This window comes from Miscanthus floridulus, chromosome 14 (assembly GCF_019320115.1).
Source record: "Miscanthus floridulus cultivar M001 chromosome 14, ASM1932011v1, whole genome shotgun sequence".
Taxonomy (NCBI): domain Eukaryota; kingdom Viridiplantae; phylum Streptophyta; class Magnoliopsida; order Poales; family Poaceae; genus Miscanthus; species Miscanthus floridulus.
The window spans coordinates 32,439,981-32,456,829 of NC_089593.1; the positions used below are offsets into that span (position 1 = coordinate 32,439,981).

Sequence of the window (16,849 nt, forward strand, 5' to 3'; positions counted from 1 at the left end):
ACAGTCACGGAGTGCGCGGCGTCGCAGGATCACAAACTCTAAAACTTCCAGAGATTGGGTCGAATCTAACCTACAGCCTCGGAACCCTGCATCTTTTCCTGGACGGGCTTCACTTCGGATGCGCCGGTACCAATATCAACGATCTCCAGTCGATGGACCAAGTCGTATGGATCCCCATACAATGGCTCAGACATATAGATTTTGTTCTCCTTGTACTTGGATACACTTGTTCCACTGAAGCTTTCATTGAAATGTTTAGACACGAACAGTGTCTGATCACCGATGTCCCTCACCCTGGACTACTCCGGCGTACGGTCGTGGAGGTTGCACTTGTAGATCGCACTGCTGTAGGTGAAGTTCTGTGTGTCGTGGAACGTGCTCACCATGGCACCCACAATGTGCAGCTCACCGTTTGATTCCAGGTAGCTGCGGTGGTAGAGCCCCGCAGGTGACGACAGCGATGGCAGTAGTGTCGCGATTGGAGTAGCGCCGCCGGCGTTGCTGCTGCAAACGGAGATTTCTCTAGTGCAGTCGATCGCCAAGAACTTGTCTTGACAGTGGACGATGGACCCTACGGAGAACTCCAGTTTGGTGTCGAGCAGCGTCCATGCGCTGTCGACTCCAACCTGGTAGAATGCGACCTCCATGTCGACTCCAACCCGGTAGAATGCGACCTCCATGGAGCACCCAAGCATGGACATGGCCACGCACTCGTGGTCGGCGGCGTCAGGCGGTGCCGAGAACACGATCTCATGGAAGAACACGTCCCTCGTGTCTTCTAGCTTGATGGCTCTACCTACGGCATTCGCGTCCCCGTAGCCGTTGGTGGGATGGAGGACCCACCGCCCGTGGACCCTAGACACGTGTTCCGATGAGGTCGCCGCCGCGACGTGTTCGTCTACTGGCGGGAGCTCAACGCGGGGGTGCACGGGCACCGGCAAATGGATTCAGCAGCATCATAGATGTTGCCTCGTCCATGAGCGCCAGCCACCCACATGAGGAGCCACATGCCACCTTGCCGCGCACGTCATGCAGCGTCTTGGACAAGACCTTCTTCTCTAGGACGCAGTAGAAGCCGACGCGGTCCGAGTCGTGGTCGAACGGGAGCAGCAGGAGCAGCCCGAAGGTCGCGAACGGGACGGCGGCGCGCCATGGGGAGCAAGCGGATTGGAAGGACGCCGCGTCGTGGCCTGACGCGAGACGCTGCCCGATGGACTCGAGGAGATCCTCTGGCAGGCCAGATCTCCAATCAGGGAGAGGTAGAGACCTTCTCTTGGGATTGGGAGGCTGAGCCATGGAAGACAAATGACATCAACTATGGTTCACGCAAGAAGCAGCAAGCGAGGGCTATAGAACACGTGAGCGTGAAACCAAATGAAAGGAGAAAAAAGTTATCCCTTTTGCAAATACAAAGAGGGAAAGTAATTAAATATAGATAGATTTGGCAAGCCCTCGCTTGCAAATGCAAAGTTGTGTCTACAGTGGCGTACAATAGCTAGTACTACCGTGAGCCATTGCACATCACAGCAGCGAGCCTGTGCACAGCATAGCAGCAAGGCAATGTACATCAGCGGCCGTACTCGTCACGTCCCATCGTCCTGCAGACGTCCATGCTTGGCGCCACAGATCTTGGCGCCGAGGTACTGAGGTACCGGCCACGTCAGCGCCATCTAGGATCTCGGCCAGGCACTTCGGCGCCAAGATCTGTGGCGCCGAGACGTGTTACCTCGGCGCCAGGACTTATGGCGTCGACCCCGGGTTCAAAAATGAGTTTAAGTCTCCCAGAAGGCCAAATGTAAATTTTCTTCGAAAAAAAGGATTAAATAGTAAAAAATAAGGCTACTCTGCTCAAGTGATTAGGAGCAGGCTGGAGACCTGGGGGGGGGGGGGGGGGGGGGGGGGCGCTCACCTGCTACTCAAGAGTCTACATTACCTTGGCTTCACCTGCACCTGGTAGTTGCTGACTGAGGAGGAGACGACGGCCATGGCGACCGCGAAGCCCATCCTGTACAACGCCTGGATCAGCTCCTGCTCCCACCGTGTTCGCATCGCACTCAACCTCAAAGGTGACTCGAATACTTCTCGAAAATCCAGACTATGGAACTGGTTAGATTGCTCTTTTGGTTAGTTGTTCGGCATAATAGAGCTTGATCTTACAGAATAATTCAGCAAAGCATACGGCAAAAACAAGGGAGCCGGCTTTTTGATGCTATGACCTCGAGCGTTTATCCTCTTTTTTCAGCCTAAGATATACCTCAAGTTTCGCTAGAATCAGATCCTGACTCGGGTTTTTTTTTTTGACAAATTCTGAAGTTTTTTTTTTCAGTTAGGGAATAGGGATTAGGAATGACTACCGATTTTAGCAATTCTGTATTCTGGTATAGTACTAGTAACTGTAAAACTGACTAGTTAGTTGTTCGATAACCCCAAGAATATTTTATTTTCAAGTACTTGAGCACTACTTGTCTATTGACAGAACAAGGATGGCTCTATGCAACACATTTATCTTGTCAGTGGTGCTTGACTTTTTATAACGAACCTGATGCTATGTTAATTTGTGCAAAGCTCGTTCCAGAACTAACAAATTCAATCTATGACATATTAAATAAATGATTTATATTATTCTAAAATCTGAAAGCTAACTTCGTGGCTTTTTTAATGATGAAGGTGTGGATTACGAGTACAAGTCCGTAAACCCTAGGACAGATCCAGGTAACTGCAACACACCTTGACACAATTCGTGCATTGTAGTTGACATCTCATTCTTGCGTTTACAACCAACGGGGACACAAATGTGTGTTCTAGAAACTTTGATGTTACTTTCTGTGGAAAGTTCGTGGTTTAATGGAAATTCCATCACTATGTCTTCCCTTTCATAGATTATGAAAAAATCAACCCAATCAAATATATTCCAGCATTAGTAGATGGGGACATAGTCGTTTCCGATTCTCTCGCTATCTCATTGGTGAGTTACAAATGCTGCTTCAGCAGATTTTCATTGTGCAATTATGTATATGTTCTTTTGTCATGCCAATAAATGCATTTGTTAGTCACTAACAACCTATCGTATTGAGCAGTATTTGGAAGATAAATATCCTGAACATCATCTCCTGCCTAAAGATCTGAAGAGGAAAGCTCTTAATCTTCAGGTCATGTCCAGATCAAAGTCTCGTTGTATCTTGTGCACAGAAGTAAAATAAAAATCTGACCAACAATTTGTATGTGGGGAACTATATTTGTAGTATCTCACATTTACCTTTTCAGTATGGTATCACATATACTTGCTATATTGATGATGTTGTCAATTGAAGAGGTCAACACTCTTATCATCATTTGGCATCACCTTTCAAATGAGTCTTTCACTTTCTTGGTACAGATTGCAAACATTGTTTGTTCAAGCATTCAACCTCTTCAAGGCTATGCTGTTATTGTGGGTATTACCAGTACCTAGCTACAGCTGATGAGATTTTGCACATGTACAAGATCTATTTACAGGGTCTGCACGAGGGTAGGATGAGCCCAGATGAGGGCCTTCATATTGTTCAAACTTATATTGACAAGGGATTCAGAGGTGTGATTTCCTGCAACTTAATGTTTGCAAAGTAAAGCTGTCTCTTCTTTTTCCAATACATAGATACTCAAGTTGTGTTTTCAAATCTAGCAATGCAGCTGTGTTGGAAATTAAGCTACCTGTTGAACATTGAGCACTACACTACTACAGAATGCTTTTGCGCGGCGGTCATTTTTGCTTTTCCGCGGCGGGCAAAGGCGTCCGCCGCGGCGAGAAGGTCACGGTAAATCGTGGCCTTGCCGCGGCGGGCACCTTTGCCCGCCGCGGTTAATCGTTTTACCACGGCGGGCAACTAAGAATGTCCGCCACGGTAAATCATTCCGAAAAAACAAAAAAAAGAGAAAAAACCCTGGACGGGCCCGCCGAGCCCATCCACAGGCTCGTCGAGCCCATCCAGGGCTGCAGCGCCGTCGTCGCCCCTGCCGGACGATCCACCACCGGATCCGGTCGATCCACCCCTGGATCCGCCACCAGGAGGAGCGACGCCGCCGGATCTGGACCCGCCGTGGCCCGATCTGCAAAGAGGAGAGAGGGACGAGTGAGGGAGATTGAAGAGAGGAAGAGGGAGACGGCCGGGGATCTGGACCTCCTCGACCTCCGGATCTAGACCTCTGTCTACGAACCTCGAAGGAGAGAAGCCGCCGCCACCTTGCGCCGGAAACCACCGTGGATCCGGGCTGGCACCACCTTCTTGCGCAGCCGTGAAACCACGCCATGACCGCCTCCTTGCGTTTCCCCCGTCGTGGATCCGCGCCGTGGGGGCCTCCCCCGCTGACGAGGGAGGGAGAGAGGAAGAGAAGGAGGGAGCGTCTGAGCTCCGAGGGACGCCACCGCGTGCGAGCTCGGAGGGCCACCGCCGCGCGAGCACCCGGGAGCCGCCGTCGCGGGGTGGCGCACGGCGGAGGGAAGAGAGGAGGAGGCGTGCGGTCGCATGAGTCGGGGATGAGAGAGGGAGGCGGCTGGGGATGTGGAGTGAGGCGGCTGGGGATGTGGAGTGAGGCTAGGGTTCACAAGTGAAGTGTCACTTATATACGAGCCCAGTAGAAAAGCTGAGATGGGCTTCTTCTGGGCTGAGAGTTTGGGCCTTATTTTTTAAAGCGGGCTTTATAAAATGCCCGCCACGGTAAATCGATTTACCGTGGCGGGCTTCTTAAGACGCCCGCCACGGTTAATAGGGTATTTTTCGTGGCGGGCATCTTAAGACGCCCGCCACGGTAAATTAATTTACTGTGACGGACAAAAGAGCCTGTCACGGTAAATAAAAAATGCCCGCCTCGGTAAATCGCGGGATTAACCGTGGCGGGCTAAAATGGACGCCCGCCTCGGAGGCCATCGGGGGGGTGTCGCGGTTAATCGTTTGTGTAGTAGTGCTATAATGCACCTTTAATCCCAAATAAGCAAAAATGTACTTTGTGTCAGGTTCATTCTTCCAATATTACTTACAATGGTAATTTTGATTCAATTATTTTTGTCAGCAATCGAAAAGCTCTTGGAAGGATGTGAGAGTAAATATGCTACTGGAGATGATGTCCAATTGGTTTGCTTTGCTACCCATCCTTTTAATAATACACATTGTTTTGCTTTGATCAATCACTTAGAAATGGTCGCATATTTTTTTTCTCCAAATTACATTTCAACAAAATTCTCATTCAGTTTAGTCTTTTGACATCCAACTTTGAGAAAGTGTCATCTTACTTGAATTTTAGTAGGAATTAATGCACTGTAAAACAATTTGGCATAATTTGTGTTTGCTCTAGTAAGTGATCTGAACTAATCTGATGTTTGCATATTTTGTGTTCATGCATGGACAGGGAGATGTGTTTCTTGAACCACAGATACATGCTGGTATAAATCGCTTCCAAATCGATATGGTACCTAATGTTTCATATGCTATTCCATGTAAAACAAAATGGATAGTGTGGACCACGGCCACCCTACTTATTCAGAAACTAGCTTCAATAAGTTCTTGTTTTCTTGCAGTCGAAGTACCCTATCTTGGAGAGGCTCCATGAAGCATACATGCAAATTCCCGCATTCGAAGCTGCGCTTCCTAAAAATCAGCCAGACGCACCTTCATCATAAAAATCAAGATTGTCTCAATAATTTGAATGTACTTTTGTAATAATTTGGATAGGGAGCCACCGCTTCCTCCATCCTGCAGTACTCTGGGTTATAATCTAGCTTACCCTTCTGTCATGGCTCAAGAGTAAATGATTGACACTTTGCTCTTTCCCTAACGATGCCCATACTTTGTATATATGAACTCTGAGTGCTTCTCATTCTGAATATTATGGAAAGTACAGTGATTTTGCATGAGAATATACATGAGCTACACAACCAAAAAAAAAAACAAAATGGAATCATTTTCAAGATTAATTTTGAGAAAGCTTATGATAAGGTTAATTGGGATTTTTTTACAACTAACATTAAGAGACTAAGGGTGTTTGATCCTTTGTGGTGTCATCTGGTGAAAGCATTTGTCCAAGGAAGCAATATTAAATTGAATGAGCAAATAGTGTCTTACTTCCAAACTAGGAAAGGTCTTAGGTAGGGTGATTCTCTTCCACCAATCTTATTCAATATTGTGGTGGACATTTTGGCTATCATCTTGTGTAGAACCAAAGGAGGAAGGTTCAATAAAAAAGGGGCTAATCCTACATTGGGTTGAAAATTGTCTGAGCATTCTACAACATGCAGATGGAATTGTTATTTTTATGGACGACGATATTGAGCATGCAAAAAACATGAAACTATTACTTTATGCCTTCAAACAATTATTATCAAGTCTTAAAATAGCTTTCACAAAAGCGAGCTCTTTGGTTTGGACAAGGAAAGGTGTGTGAGGAACAATACTCACAACTCTTTGGTTGTAAAATGGGTTCATGCCCCTTTCGTTATTTGGGGATTCCCAAGATTTTTAGAAAATTGAACAATAATGGTTGGAAAATGTTAGAGGTGTGTGATGGCATGCGGTGGAGCGCCCTCACCATGTGAGACTAGCTAAGAGAAGACCGCGCATGGCCTAAATTTAGGAGGAGAAGACCAGGCATGCGTTAGAGGGCACGGTGGAGGATTGGGCAAAGGGGATGTGCGGGGGAGGACTGGGCAAAGGGGATGGTCATGCATGCGCAAGACTAGCCAAGATACCTATTTAATGGCTGCAATAATCTCGGATAGACATAAGCAAGAATTAAGAAGAAAAACCTTCCCTCCTGCTCGGCCGTGGACAAGGCCCCCGGCCGGCCCCTCTCTCCGCCTCGCAATCTTAGCAGCCCCGGCAGCCACCATAACAGAAAATGATTAAGGATAGAATTGAGAGGAAATCATGTGGATGGAGGGGTAAAAATCTACGGTGGTAGACGTGTTGATAAATTCAGCATTGTCGACGTTACCATGTTGATGTTGTCTTTAATTTCTTTGAAATTCTAAAAGTTCTTAAAAAGATGGACTATTATATATTGAGATTTTTCTAGCAAAACAATCAGTAAAATAAATTTAGGCTAGCTAAGTGGTACATTTTATCTGAACCAAAGAAAAAGAGGGCTTAAGTATACAAAATTTGGTTCTACAAATCAAGTGCTTATTGAGTAAATGTATTTTCAAGCTTTGTAATGAAGAAGGAATGTGTCAGAACTTGTTGAGAAACCAATACCTTAGAACAAAAATTTTGAGTCCAGAAAAGTGTTCGTGTATCACACTTTTGGATGGGTTTCATGAGGGTAAAGGACCAATTCCCTAGTCTGGGAAGTTCCAACTTAATGTTTGAACACAAATAAGATTTTAGGAGGATAAATGGTTGCCGTGAAGCTCTGAAACTTCAATATCCAAATTTATCTAATATTGTACATAGGAAACATGCAACGCTAGCAGGAGTTGTTAGTCACTCAAATTTGGCCCAAGTACAATTTTGAAGTATTTATCGGATGTCATAAAAAGGATGCTGGAATGTGCAAGAAGATTCGCACAGAGACATGTTTGGGGCGCCCTGTTAGAGGCAAAATGAAAACATGTTTGATCTGTCCAGCGAATTCTTAAGAGTAAACATGTTTTGTCTGCCGGAGGCAAAGTTATGTCACGCCTAGGAGCTCTTAGATAACAGTTTTTCTTTAGAGTTCCTCTCTTAATAGTACGGTTATCTATCCTAAACTCCACCACACACTCTATTGTGTCTCGGCCGGCAAAATAAAAAAAAAAACTAGCATATAGATTTGCATTTGGACTTGTTTTCACCTCCTCTTCTCCTCTCCAAGTGTGAGCTTGCTCCATGTGGATTGATCACCTCTCAACCATCTTCAAGCCATGCCCACTAGCTTGGTGTGGACCCTAACTCAATCACAACTAAATTGAAAGCATTAGTCCACTTGCTAGTTGTCATTCGATTAGCAAAACCAAACTTAGGGCTTTGAACTGCCGATAGCTATAGTTCTCCGTCTTCCTAAGGGGACACCAATGTCACCGTTGTAGCTCTTTTCAGAGAGCAGGTCAACAGGGTGAGTGGGGATTAGGGAATGGCTAGGGTTAGGGTGACATTTTGGGCCGCCGTTGACATTTTGGACCACTGCGTCATGAAAAACTGAAGAAGCTCGCTTTCATTTCGGTCCACCAATCGTCTAGGAACTACTTAGCAAGTCGTTTAGCGTGTTTAGTGCTCTAATCACTGCTACTAGCGGTCACAATCACTGGGTGTTAAATGGCAACTCTCCTGTCGTTACCCCTGCCAAGCTGCTAAATCTAGATATAGCAGAAGCTATATCTGGCTATTTGCAACATTGGTAAGAACTTTGGTATTATGTTTGTTTTTTGAAGAAGTCTGAAATCGGACTTTTTCATTATCTAGAAAAAAAAAACTCGTGCCAAATTATACCTCAACGATCACACACAACCGCAACCTTGTTATAATGAAGAGCCCAAGCAGAGTCCGATGACAAACGTGCAATTTGTCATGGACCATATGGCTATCCATTTTGTCAGTCATGGACCACGTCCGTTCCTGTCACAGGTAGGCCATTTCTTATCGCGACATCGTACCCAATCTGATTTGACAGCCACTTGTTTAGGCTGACTTCACCTCCGAAATTTCCAAACTACTCCAAAACAAGAGGAAAAGGCATTGGACACTGGGAAAAGTTCTCTGTTTACCGCATAAAAAATACAGAATTAGTTCAGTAGAAAACTTCAAGCATTGAACTTCCAAGAAGTTATCTGATTTGCTGGACAATTACCTCAAAAGTATAACAAGACTAGTTCAATAACACTAACAAAGTACAAAAATGAGGATACATCATACACCACATTAAAAGTTATCTACTGAACCACTGGGCAGTAAAAATAACGTCACAAAAGCCATTTAATCCGAAAGGGACACGGCATATCTTAATTCAGTGCCTATGACAATTTTTAGCAGTGAATAAGATAGTCCCTTGAACTTGGTCAAGACTTCAGATCACATAACCACCTCCATGTGGCATGTCCTGTCCTAGTGGTGGAGGCTTAAGTGTCAATCCTGGAGCAATTTCTTATTCCAGTGACATTGTGGGGATGACGCAAATACAATGTATCGACTTTCGTACTACATCACATGAAAGATTTAAACAAGTAGCGGTCGGATGCTAGAACAAGAATACGAGATTGCATCTTTTCTAAGAACAAGGTGCATGGACAGCCTTGGCAAAATGATACTAAATGGGGCTGTATGCATCAGAGGATACAAAAGTCTAGAGCTATCTTTCCATATTATCTACGGCAGTGCCAGTGCCTGGATGTCTGCGTCCGGACGCCCGTGCTGCACTCCGTCTCCCCCGCGCACATGCATCCCGCACCCACCTATCTAGGGCCCACGCCACCCGACTGCGCGTGGGGAGTCCCCGCTCGTGCCCCCTCCGCTTCTCACGCGCATGCACACGGCCAGCAGCTACACAGCGGGTGGCGAAGGTCAGGCAACAGAAAAACGAGGACAGAGATGCAACACTGGATCTACTTTTGAAACATCTGAATGCAACACTTGCAACATACGTATAAAGATAGATAAAACACATGAAACATACATCTAAAACATTAGCTGCAACACTAGATCTACTATTGAAACATCTACGTACGAAACAGCTGAAACACTCGAAACATGCGTATGAAAGAATTGCAAAAAACATCTGAAAACACTTGAAACCATTTGTAAATATACGCAACATCCAAATAAAACAATTGCAACATATGTGTGAAAACATATGCAACATCCAGATGAAATACTTGCAAACATATGTCTGGAAAACAAGATGAAACTTTTGGAACATACACTATGAAACATATATGTATAGCCACGGGAACATGTACAATATTCTGATCTACTTATGCAACATCAAGATGAAACACTTACAACATCCAAATGAAACATGAAACAATGGAAACATACTCTAGCAACATAGGCTTTGCCTAGACGAATGGAGGCACGCCGGCGCGGAGGTCGACGGCGGCGCATGGAGCTCGTTGTGCGGCAGCGGCACGGGCAACTCGTCGACGGGCGCGGTGTCACAAAAATCTTGTGCCACTCGCTTGCTTGCTGGAGCATCCATCGTGGAGGCTCGGTGGAGACGGTCGTGGCGAGCGGGCTGGCCGCGGCGAGGAGGTAGCACGGTGGAGGCGGGCGAGGCAGACTGGGCCCGATGGGTAATGCGGCGAGGAGGAGGTAGCGTAGAGGAGGCCACAGGGGATGGGGTGTGGCGCTGTGGAGGACTGGAGGCGGCGAGGCGGAGTAGGGTGGGCAGATAGGCACGACAATGCAGTGAGGAAAAGGCGCAGTGAGTGTCGGAGTGCGCGGACGGGACGAGCGGATAGGGTCATTGGGCGAGCGACACGTGTGGGAGTCAGCGAAGAGAGGCGTCCGTCCATCCGGACGTCTTAATTGTATCATTATCGTATTATCTAAGATGATCATAAAAGAAGGTTGAACATGGGGAAGGAAAAGCTGATAACAAACTGAGTCTAACAAAAAAATGTCGATAAAACATCATTATATTTAGACAGACTATTGTCAAGATGGTTTTTCCACGCGCATTTGATAAAGAAAAGAAATTACTCCAAACACAATCGTCTGATTAAGAAATTGATGTCTATGGTTAACCGAAGAAAAAATCATTAATTTTCAGATGCCTTGCCCTCGAGGTTTTGAGTTCCATCGCAAGGGCTATTCGGAACGCAGGAATTTCGTATGATTCATACAAAAATTTGACAGAAATTAGTTTAATTTCACATAAATTAGTTTAATTTCACCAAAAAAATGTAGGAATATAGAGAAAAAAATTTCCGTGTTTCAAACAGGGCCTAGGCATGTCTTTGTCCTTCCTATAACTTAGAGTATGTTTTAATCACAATTAGATGATGACGATGATGTTGATGATGATAATAATAATAATAATTAGTTAAAATAATCTAATTGTGATCAAGCAAAGCTAGATTATAGGTTAGATTATTATAATCCAAGCCTTATATTATAATAATTATGTAATCCACCTTGAACCTACTAATTGGAGATTATAGACACTAAGGCCTTTTGATCATAGTTGGGTTACAATAAATAAGATAAAATAATCCAATTATGATCCAAACATGCTAGATTATAGTTTAGATTATTATAATCAGGCATTATTAGATTTTAATAATAATATAATCTACTTCCAACCTACTAGTCCGTCACCACCGTCACACATGTAGTTTCGTTTCTCCATCAGTCGAACTAAACAGCGCCTCCACTAGAGATCCGCCGCCTCCCCCATATCCCATCTACCCTTTCCACCGATTCCAATCCTACTACCCCTTCCACCGATTCCTGTGAGGACATCGGCAAGAGCAAAATCCAAAGTTTCGCGCCTAATGCATTGCTAGTGGCCAAGCGCACACAGGAAACGTCCAACGACAAGGACTGGCACCAAAGTTAAGAGTAGAACTTGAATTTAACAGCTGAACTACAATAATCCATCGTATCAATCTAGGGATCCGAGGTTGGAGAGTTTTATAGCGTTGTTTTTAAAACAATGGTATCATATAAAATGAAATGAAATAAGAATAAAACATCTACCTCAATGCATAGTTTCATCCTATTACTTGATAGACATTTAATTTCATGACTTATATAGAGTTTGTAATTAAGCCAAAAGAGATGAACCTGACAAATACCATTACTATTCGTCTATTTTAAATCTTAGTGTTACGATTTGATTCCTTGAAATATGCCACGGTGTACGCTTGGGAAGGACTTAGGCCCACCTGTAGGCGTACATGGCCACCAAGTGTTTGTGTATGGTCGATGTTGCCCTCGTCTTCATGCGTCTTTTTCTTCCTCCCCAGCGACACATCGTCCTTCTCTATGGCTGCCACCCTCCGTGCCCTCACCAACCTCGGCCACCCTCCATGGCTGCCATGTCGGGCCAGTCAAACCGTCGTTGGGCTGGCGCATGCACACTGTTGCTCCACCACACCAGACGAGCTATCGGCCACGCCATGGCCGGCGAGCACGTGCGAGCGGGCCGCCTCGCTGCCGCCCGGCAAGCACGCGAGTACTGCGTCGGGCCACCTTGTGCTGAGGGGCAAGAGTACCATCGTCGTCCAGGTTAGCCGGCGCCTGGTGGGTGTGGAGCGGGAACATGCCGCCGTCAAAGAAGGGCTCGTCGGCAGTGAGCAGCTCCAAGAACAAGTTCCTGCCCAGCTTCCAGAACTCGAACTCTCACGAGGCGGCGTGGGATGGTGAGGACCTCCTGGACTCGCACTCTAGCGGAGCAGGAGGAAGCGCCCCCACAAGCCATCGGCTGCTGTGGCCACGTCTCGGATCTAGGCAGCGACGGTCAGGCCAATGGGAGATGGATTTAGGAGAGGGAGCCATGAAGCAGGAAGGAGTGGGGTCCACACGTTAGTGACATATAGAGAGAGGAAGATGGAAGGGCAGCTTTGTCCGTACAAAAATACGATGACTCTATATACGTCTGCAGGTGGGGGCCTAAGTACTTCCCAAGCGTAGACCATGGCATGTTTCATGGAATCAAAGAATTGTAGTTGTAAGATACAAAATTGGTGGACAGTAATGGTATTTGTCAAAACTTTCAAAATTGTAATGCTACCAATAAAAAAAAACTCTTCTTTTTAAGAGCTTTGTCATGTCATTAAAAAACATTTATGTGGTAGACTATTAAATGCATATGAAACTAATATGCACTACTACACTAAGGGTTTGTAAGGGCGGCTGGCAATGGTTTATAGAGGCGGTTTTGTCAGCTGCCTCTACCACACCGTCTTTACAAATCAAGGGTTTGTAGGGGCGGTTCCTAAACCGTCCCTACAAATCGATTTATAGGGGCGGCTGGTAACACCAACCACCTCTACAAAAATGATTTGTAGGGGCGGCTATAACACCAGCCACCCCTATAATTTACATTTGTAGAGGCGGTTCAATCTAAAACCGCCCCTATAGTACATTTTTTCACAATTTTTTTTAAAATTCAAAATTCAAATCTGACCAGAACATATATACATATATGCATATATAATTCAAATATTATATCCACAGACACAAGAATATTATATAAACTAACATTACAAGTAAATTTCACAAGAACATATATAATTCATCGTTACATAGACATAATTCACAAGTCCAAACCGTTATACAAGGTAAGACCAATGTCACATTCCATACACATTGTTATCAAGCCTTTCCATCTCACGAAGGTGTTAGCACTGATGATGCCTTCCTAACTCGGATTTTTGGTCATGATAAGTGCCTCTTACGTGTATAATCTGGTCCAATATGAAGGCGCAAAGGTCGCCGATGAGCTCCTAGAGGTTGTCATCTTTGTGTGGGTCAGCTCTCATTTCTTTCTCTTCTTGCCACTACAATAAAACAAGTTGGGGTTTAGTATGTCATAACTTAGTGAGCATCTATGAACACAGTGATCATCTATAAACACGGTGAGCATATATAAAAACAGTGAGCATATGTAAAAACTGGGAGCATATGTAAACATAGTGAGCATATGTAAAAACAGTGAGCATCTATGAACACAGTGAGCATCTATAAAAATAGTGAGCATAAGTAAAAATAGTGAGCATATATAAAAACAGTGAGCATATATAAAAACAGTGAGCATATATAAAAATAGTGAGCATATCTAAAGACAGTGAGCATATCTAAAGATAGTGAGCATATGTAAAAACCGTGAGCATCTATAAAAAATAGTGAGCGTCTATAAAAACAGTGAGCATATGTAAAAACAGTGAGCATATGTAAAAACAGTGAGCATATGTAAACATAGTGAGCATATATTAAAATAGTGAGCATCTATAAACATAGTGAACATATATAAAAACAGTGAGCATATAAAAAAACAGTGGACATATCCATAGCCAAGTTTCCATATATGTTCAATGATGCCAAAGAATTGGATCTTTCGCTCCACTCCATCGAGAGCTTCTATTCGAACACCGTTGTTTTGGTTCACACATGTACTATCCTGTGCGTGGGTATAGTACGTGTACCCATTGATCTTGTAACCTTTCTAAGATGTCAGTTGTCTCGATGGCTCCGCCGCCAACCTACTGATGGTAATATCATCCACGGTTTCTCTAATCGATATGTTTTGGTCTTTCAACCATGTAGTTAATTGTTAGTTGTGTTGTTTCATCACCCACTCGTCTGTACGGCCATTTCTTTCCTCACTAATGATAGCCAAGTGTTCATCAATGTATGGTTACATCAGTTCTATACTCTGCACGACACTGTAATGCGCCCGACTTATTTCTTTGTAACCATGGTCGATGAACACTTTTCTCCCATTGGTGCCCTTCCCAGCCATCCTACCCTTGTGACAAGAAGAAGGTTTACTAATCCCTCTCTGTGCTTTTAGGTACTCTTGACAACACTCGATGACTTCTTCAGTACTGTAACCCTATATCATGGAGCCCTCTAGGTATGCTCGATTATGCACGTATCGGCTTAGAACCGACATGAACTGCTCGTAGGACCACATTTCATGCAAGTAGCAAGGGCCTAGGGCCTCTATCTGATGAACCATGTGAATCATGAGATGTGACATTATATAAAAAAAGCGAGAGGTAAACACATCTCTAGTTGGTTTTGGGTCTCCACCATAAAATCATGTAGGTCACTCAGCTCTTTCTTGCCAATCATCTTCTGTGAGATCTTCGAAAAGAAATAGCACATGCGGGTGATGGCTATTTTCAAGAACTCTGGCTTTATAGCTCTGATTGCAATGGGTAAGAACACTGTCAGCATCACATGACAATCGTGAGCCTTGCAGTTTTCTATTGACAAGTCCTTCATCGACACTAGCCTCTTCACATTCGATGAAAACCTAGTTGAAACTTTGATCTCCTAAGGAAAGTGCATATCTCCCTCCTCTCTTCTGGGTCAGGTTGAAGCTAGCCATGGGCAGAGTGTATTTTCCATTACCTTCAGGTATCGGGTGAAGTTCTGCCTTCATATTTTGCTGCACCATATCTTTCTGTGATTTCAGACCATCCTTTGTCTTGCCTGTGTCCATCAAGGTAGCAATGAGACTCTCAAAGATATTCTTCTGCACGTGCATAGCATTAATGGCATGGGGACCTCCAAGTCTGGCCAATAAGGCAGATACTGAAAAAAGATCGATTATTTCTTGAAAGGTACGTCGGCGACACGAGGTGTGCTTCTATCTTTCTTTGTCTCATCTGGATTCTTCTTTCCAAGGATGACACGTATGTTTTCACCATTTCGAACGTGTGTTGCTCATTTTGATGTCTCTTTAGAGGGGGCTCATTCTCCGGGGTGTTGTCATAATATCTGAAGTACATCTTGCTACGGTATGTGTGATTTGTCTTTAAGAAACGTCGGTACCTTAGGTAAACTATCTTCTTGGATGCATCCAGGTACACCCATGTAGTACCCTTCAAGCAGACTAAGCATCATGTCTTCCCTTTGATCTGTCTAGACAAAGCAAACAACGTGGGGTAATCATTGGTAGTAACAAAGATCATGGCTCTACATATGATCATGGCTCCTTTCGAAACGCAGTACATAGGCTCCCCATGCCTCCATAGCTCTCCATTTCTTGCATCAAAGGTACTTTCTCTTCTGACATAGCCACGTTGGGATATTATACATGGTCAAGATCACAGCCCATGTGCTGTGGTTGCTAGTCCTCTCATTGAAGGGATTCATTCCATTGGTGCTCAAGCCAAATCATATATTTCTTGGGTCAGCGTTGAATTCTTTGTGCTTGTCATCGAAGCATTGCCACTGATTACCATCGCCTGGGTGTGCAATCACATCATCAACCACCTTGCGCTCATCATCCCACCATGTCATGAGTTCGGCTTCCTTAGGTTTTAGGAACATACGCCTCAAGCGGTCGACCACTGGCAGGTACCACATTACCAAGGTAGGAATTCTTCTCTGCTTTGCATCGTTGCCTAATGGAGTGTCCTCTAGGACTTGAGAATCTTGTACCACCTTTTCCCACCCTTATTTCTCTTGTTCCTCATGGAGGCTTCATCCCCATCGTAAAGGTCATTGTTCTTGTATCAACTGGCCCCACACCTGAGACATTTATCTAGTGACTTGAATGTGTTGCCACGAAAAAGATATAGTAGTTGGGGCATACATGGATTTTTTTCAACCCTCATTATCAATGGACTTATAACCTTCTTCGCTTGGTATGTGTTGGCGGAAACTGAGTTTGGCTATGGCAGCAACCATGATAGGAGACGCAATAGATCATTGAAACTACAGTCTGACCAGCCGTACTTAGTCTTCAGGATGAGTAGCTCAAGCACAAAACATAGCACTGTCCAGTGTGTTAGACAACCCTTTTCAACACTATACACAGACTCCTTCGATGCTTTTCACCCTTTCTAAATTTTCTAGATCTTTTGGGCTCTTTAGTAAAATCTTTTGTCCAATGATCCGAATCATTTCCTCCAAATCATCATAATCATCTTCATCCCCGAGACGTGCTCCATCATCATTATTGGCGCCACCTTTGTCGTTACCATCCATACCACTAGCATCACCACCTTGTTCATTGCCATACTCGGGATCCATTCGTGCATCAAGCTATGCTAAATATTGGTACAGGGATTCTAGGGTTTCAGCGTCGTCTTCCTCCTCATCGTCGTCGTTAACAACAACCATTTCACCATGATGAATCCACGTTATGTAGTCCTTAACAAATCCTTACATAATCCAATGTGATCTGATGATAGTCACATCTATCCATGCGATAAGGTTCTTGCAATCTT

The 16,849-nt window shown here is 44.5% G+C and overlaps 1 protein-coding gene across 2 annotated transcripts; it reads left to right on the forward strand.

The window, feature by feature from the left end:
- The first annotated feature begins 1,914 nt into the window (after nt 1–1,914).
- Nucleotides 1,915–5,851, forward strand: LOC136505398 (glutathione S-transferase-like). 2 transcript variants are annotated; one of them, XM_066500549.1, is made up of 9 exons: nt 1,915–2,066; nt 2,668–2,712; nt 2,880–2,965; nt 3,078–3,149; nt 3,377–3,430; nt 3,496–3,571; nt 5,047–5,108; nt 5,383–5,442; nt 5,552–5,851. In XM_066500549.1, the coding sequence occupies exons 1-9, from the start codon at nt 1,985–1,987 to the stop codon at nt 5,651–5,653; spliced, it is 639 nt and encodes a 212-aa protein (XP_066356646.1). In that variant the 5' UTR covers nt 1,915–1,984; the 3' UTR covers nt 5,654–5,851. The 2 variants fall into 2 exon arrangements, with proteins under 2 accessions (XP_066356646.1, XP_066356647.1); XM_066500550.1 differs by having other exon boundaries at nt 5,383–5,416.
- Nucleotides 5,852–16,849: the final 10,998 nt, after the last annotated feature.

Coding starts and splice junctions, on each gene's coding strand:
- LOC136505398 (XM_066500549.1), top strand. CDS start 1,985: ATGGCGACCGCGAAGCCCATCCTGTACAACGCCTGGATCAGCTCCTGC. Junction 3,572..5,046: donor TATTGACAAGGGATTCAGAG/GTGTGATTTCCT, acceptor TATTTTTGTCAG/CAATCGAAAAGCTCTTGGAA. Junction 5,109..5,382: donor CTGGAGATGATGTCCAATTG/GTTTGCTTTGCT, acceptor ATGCATGGACAG/GGAGATGTGTTTCTTGAACC.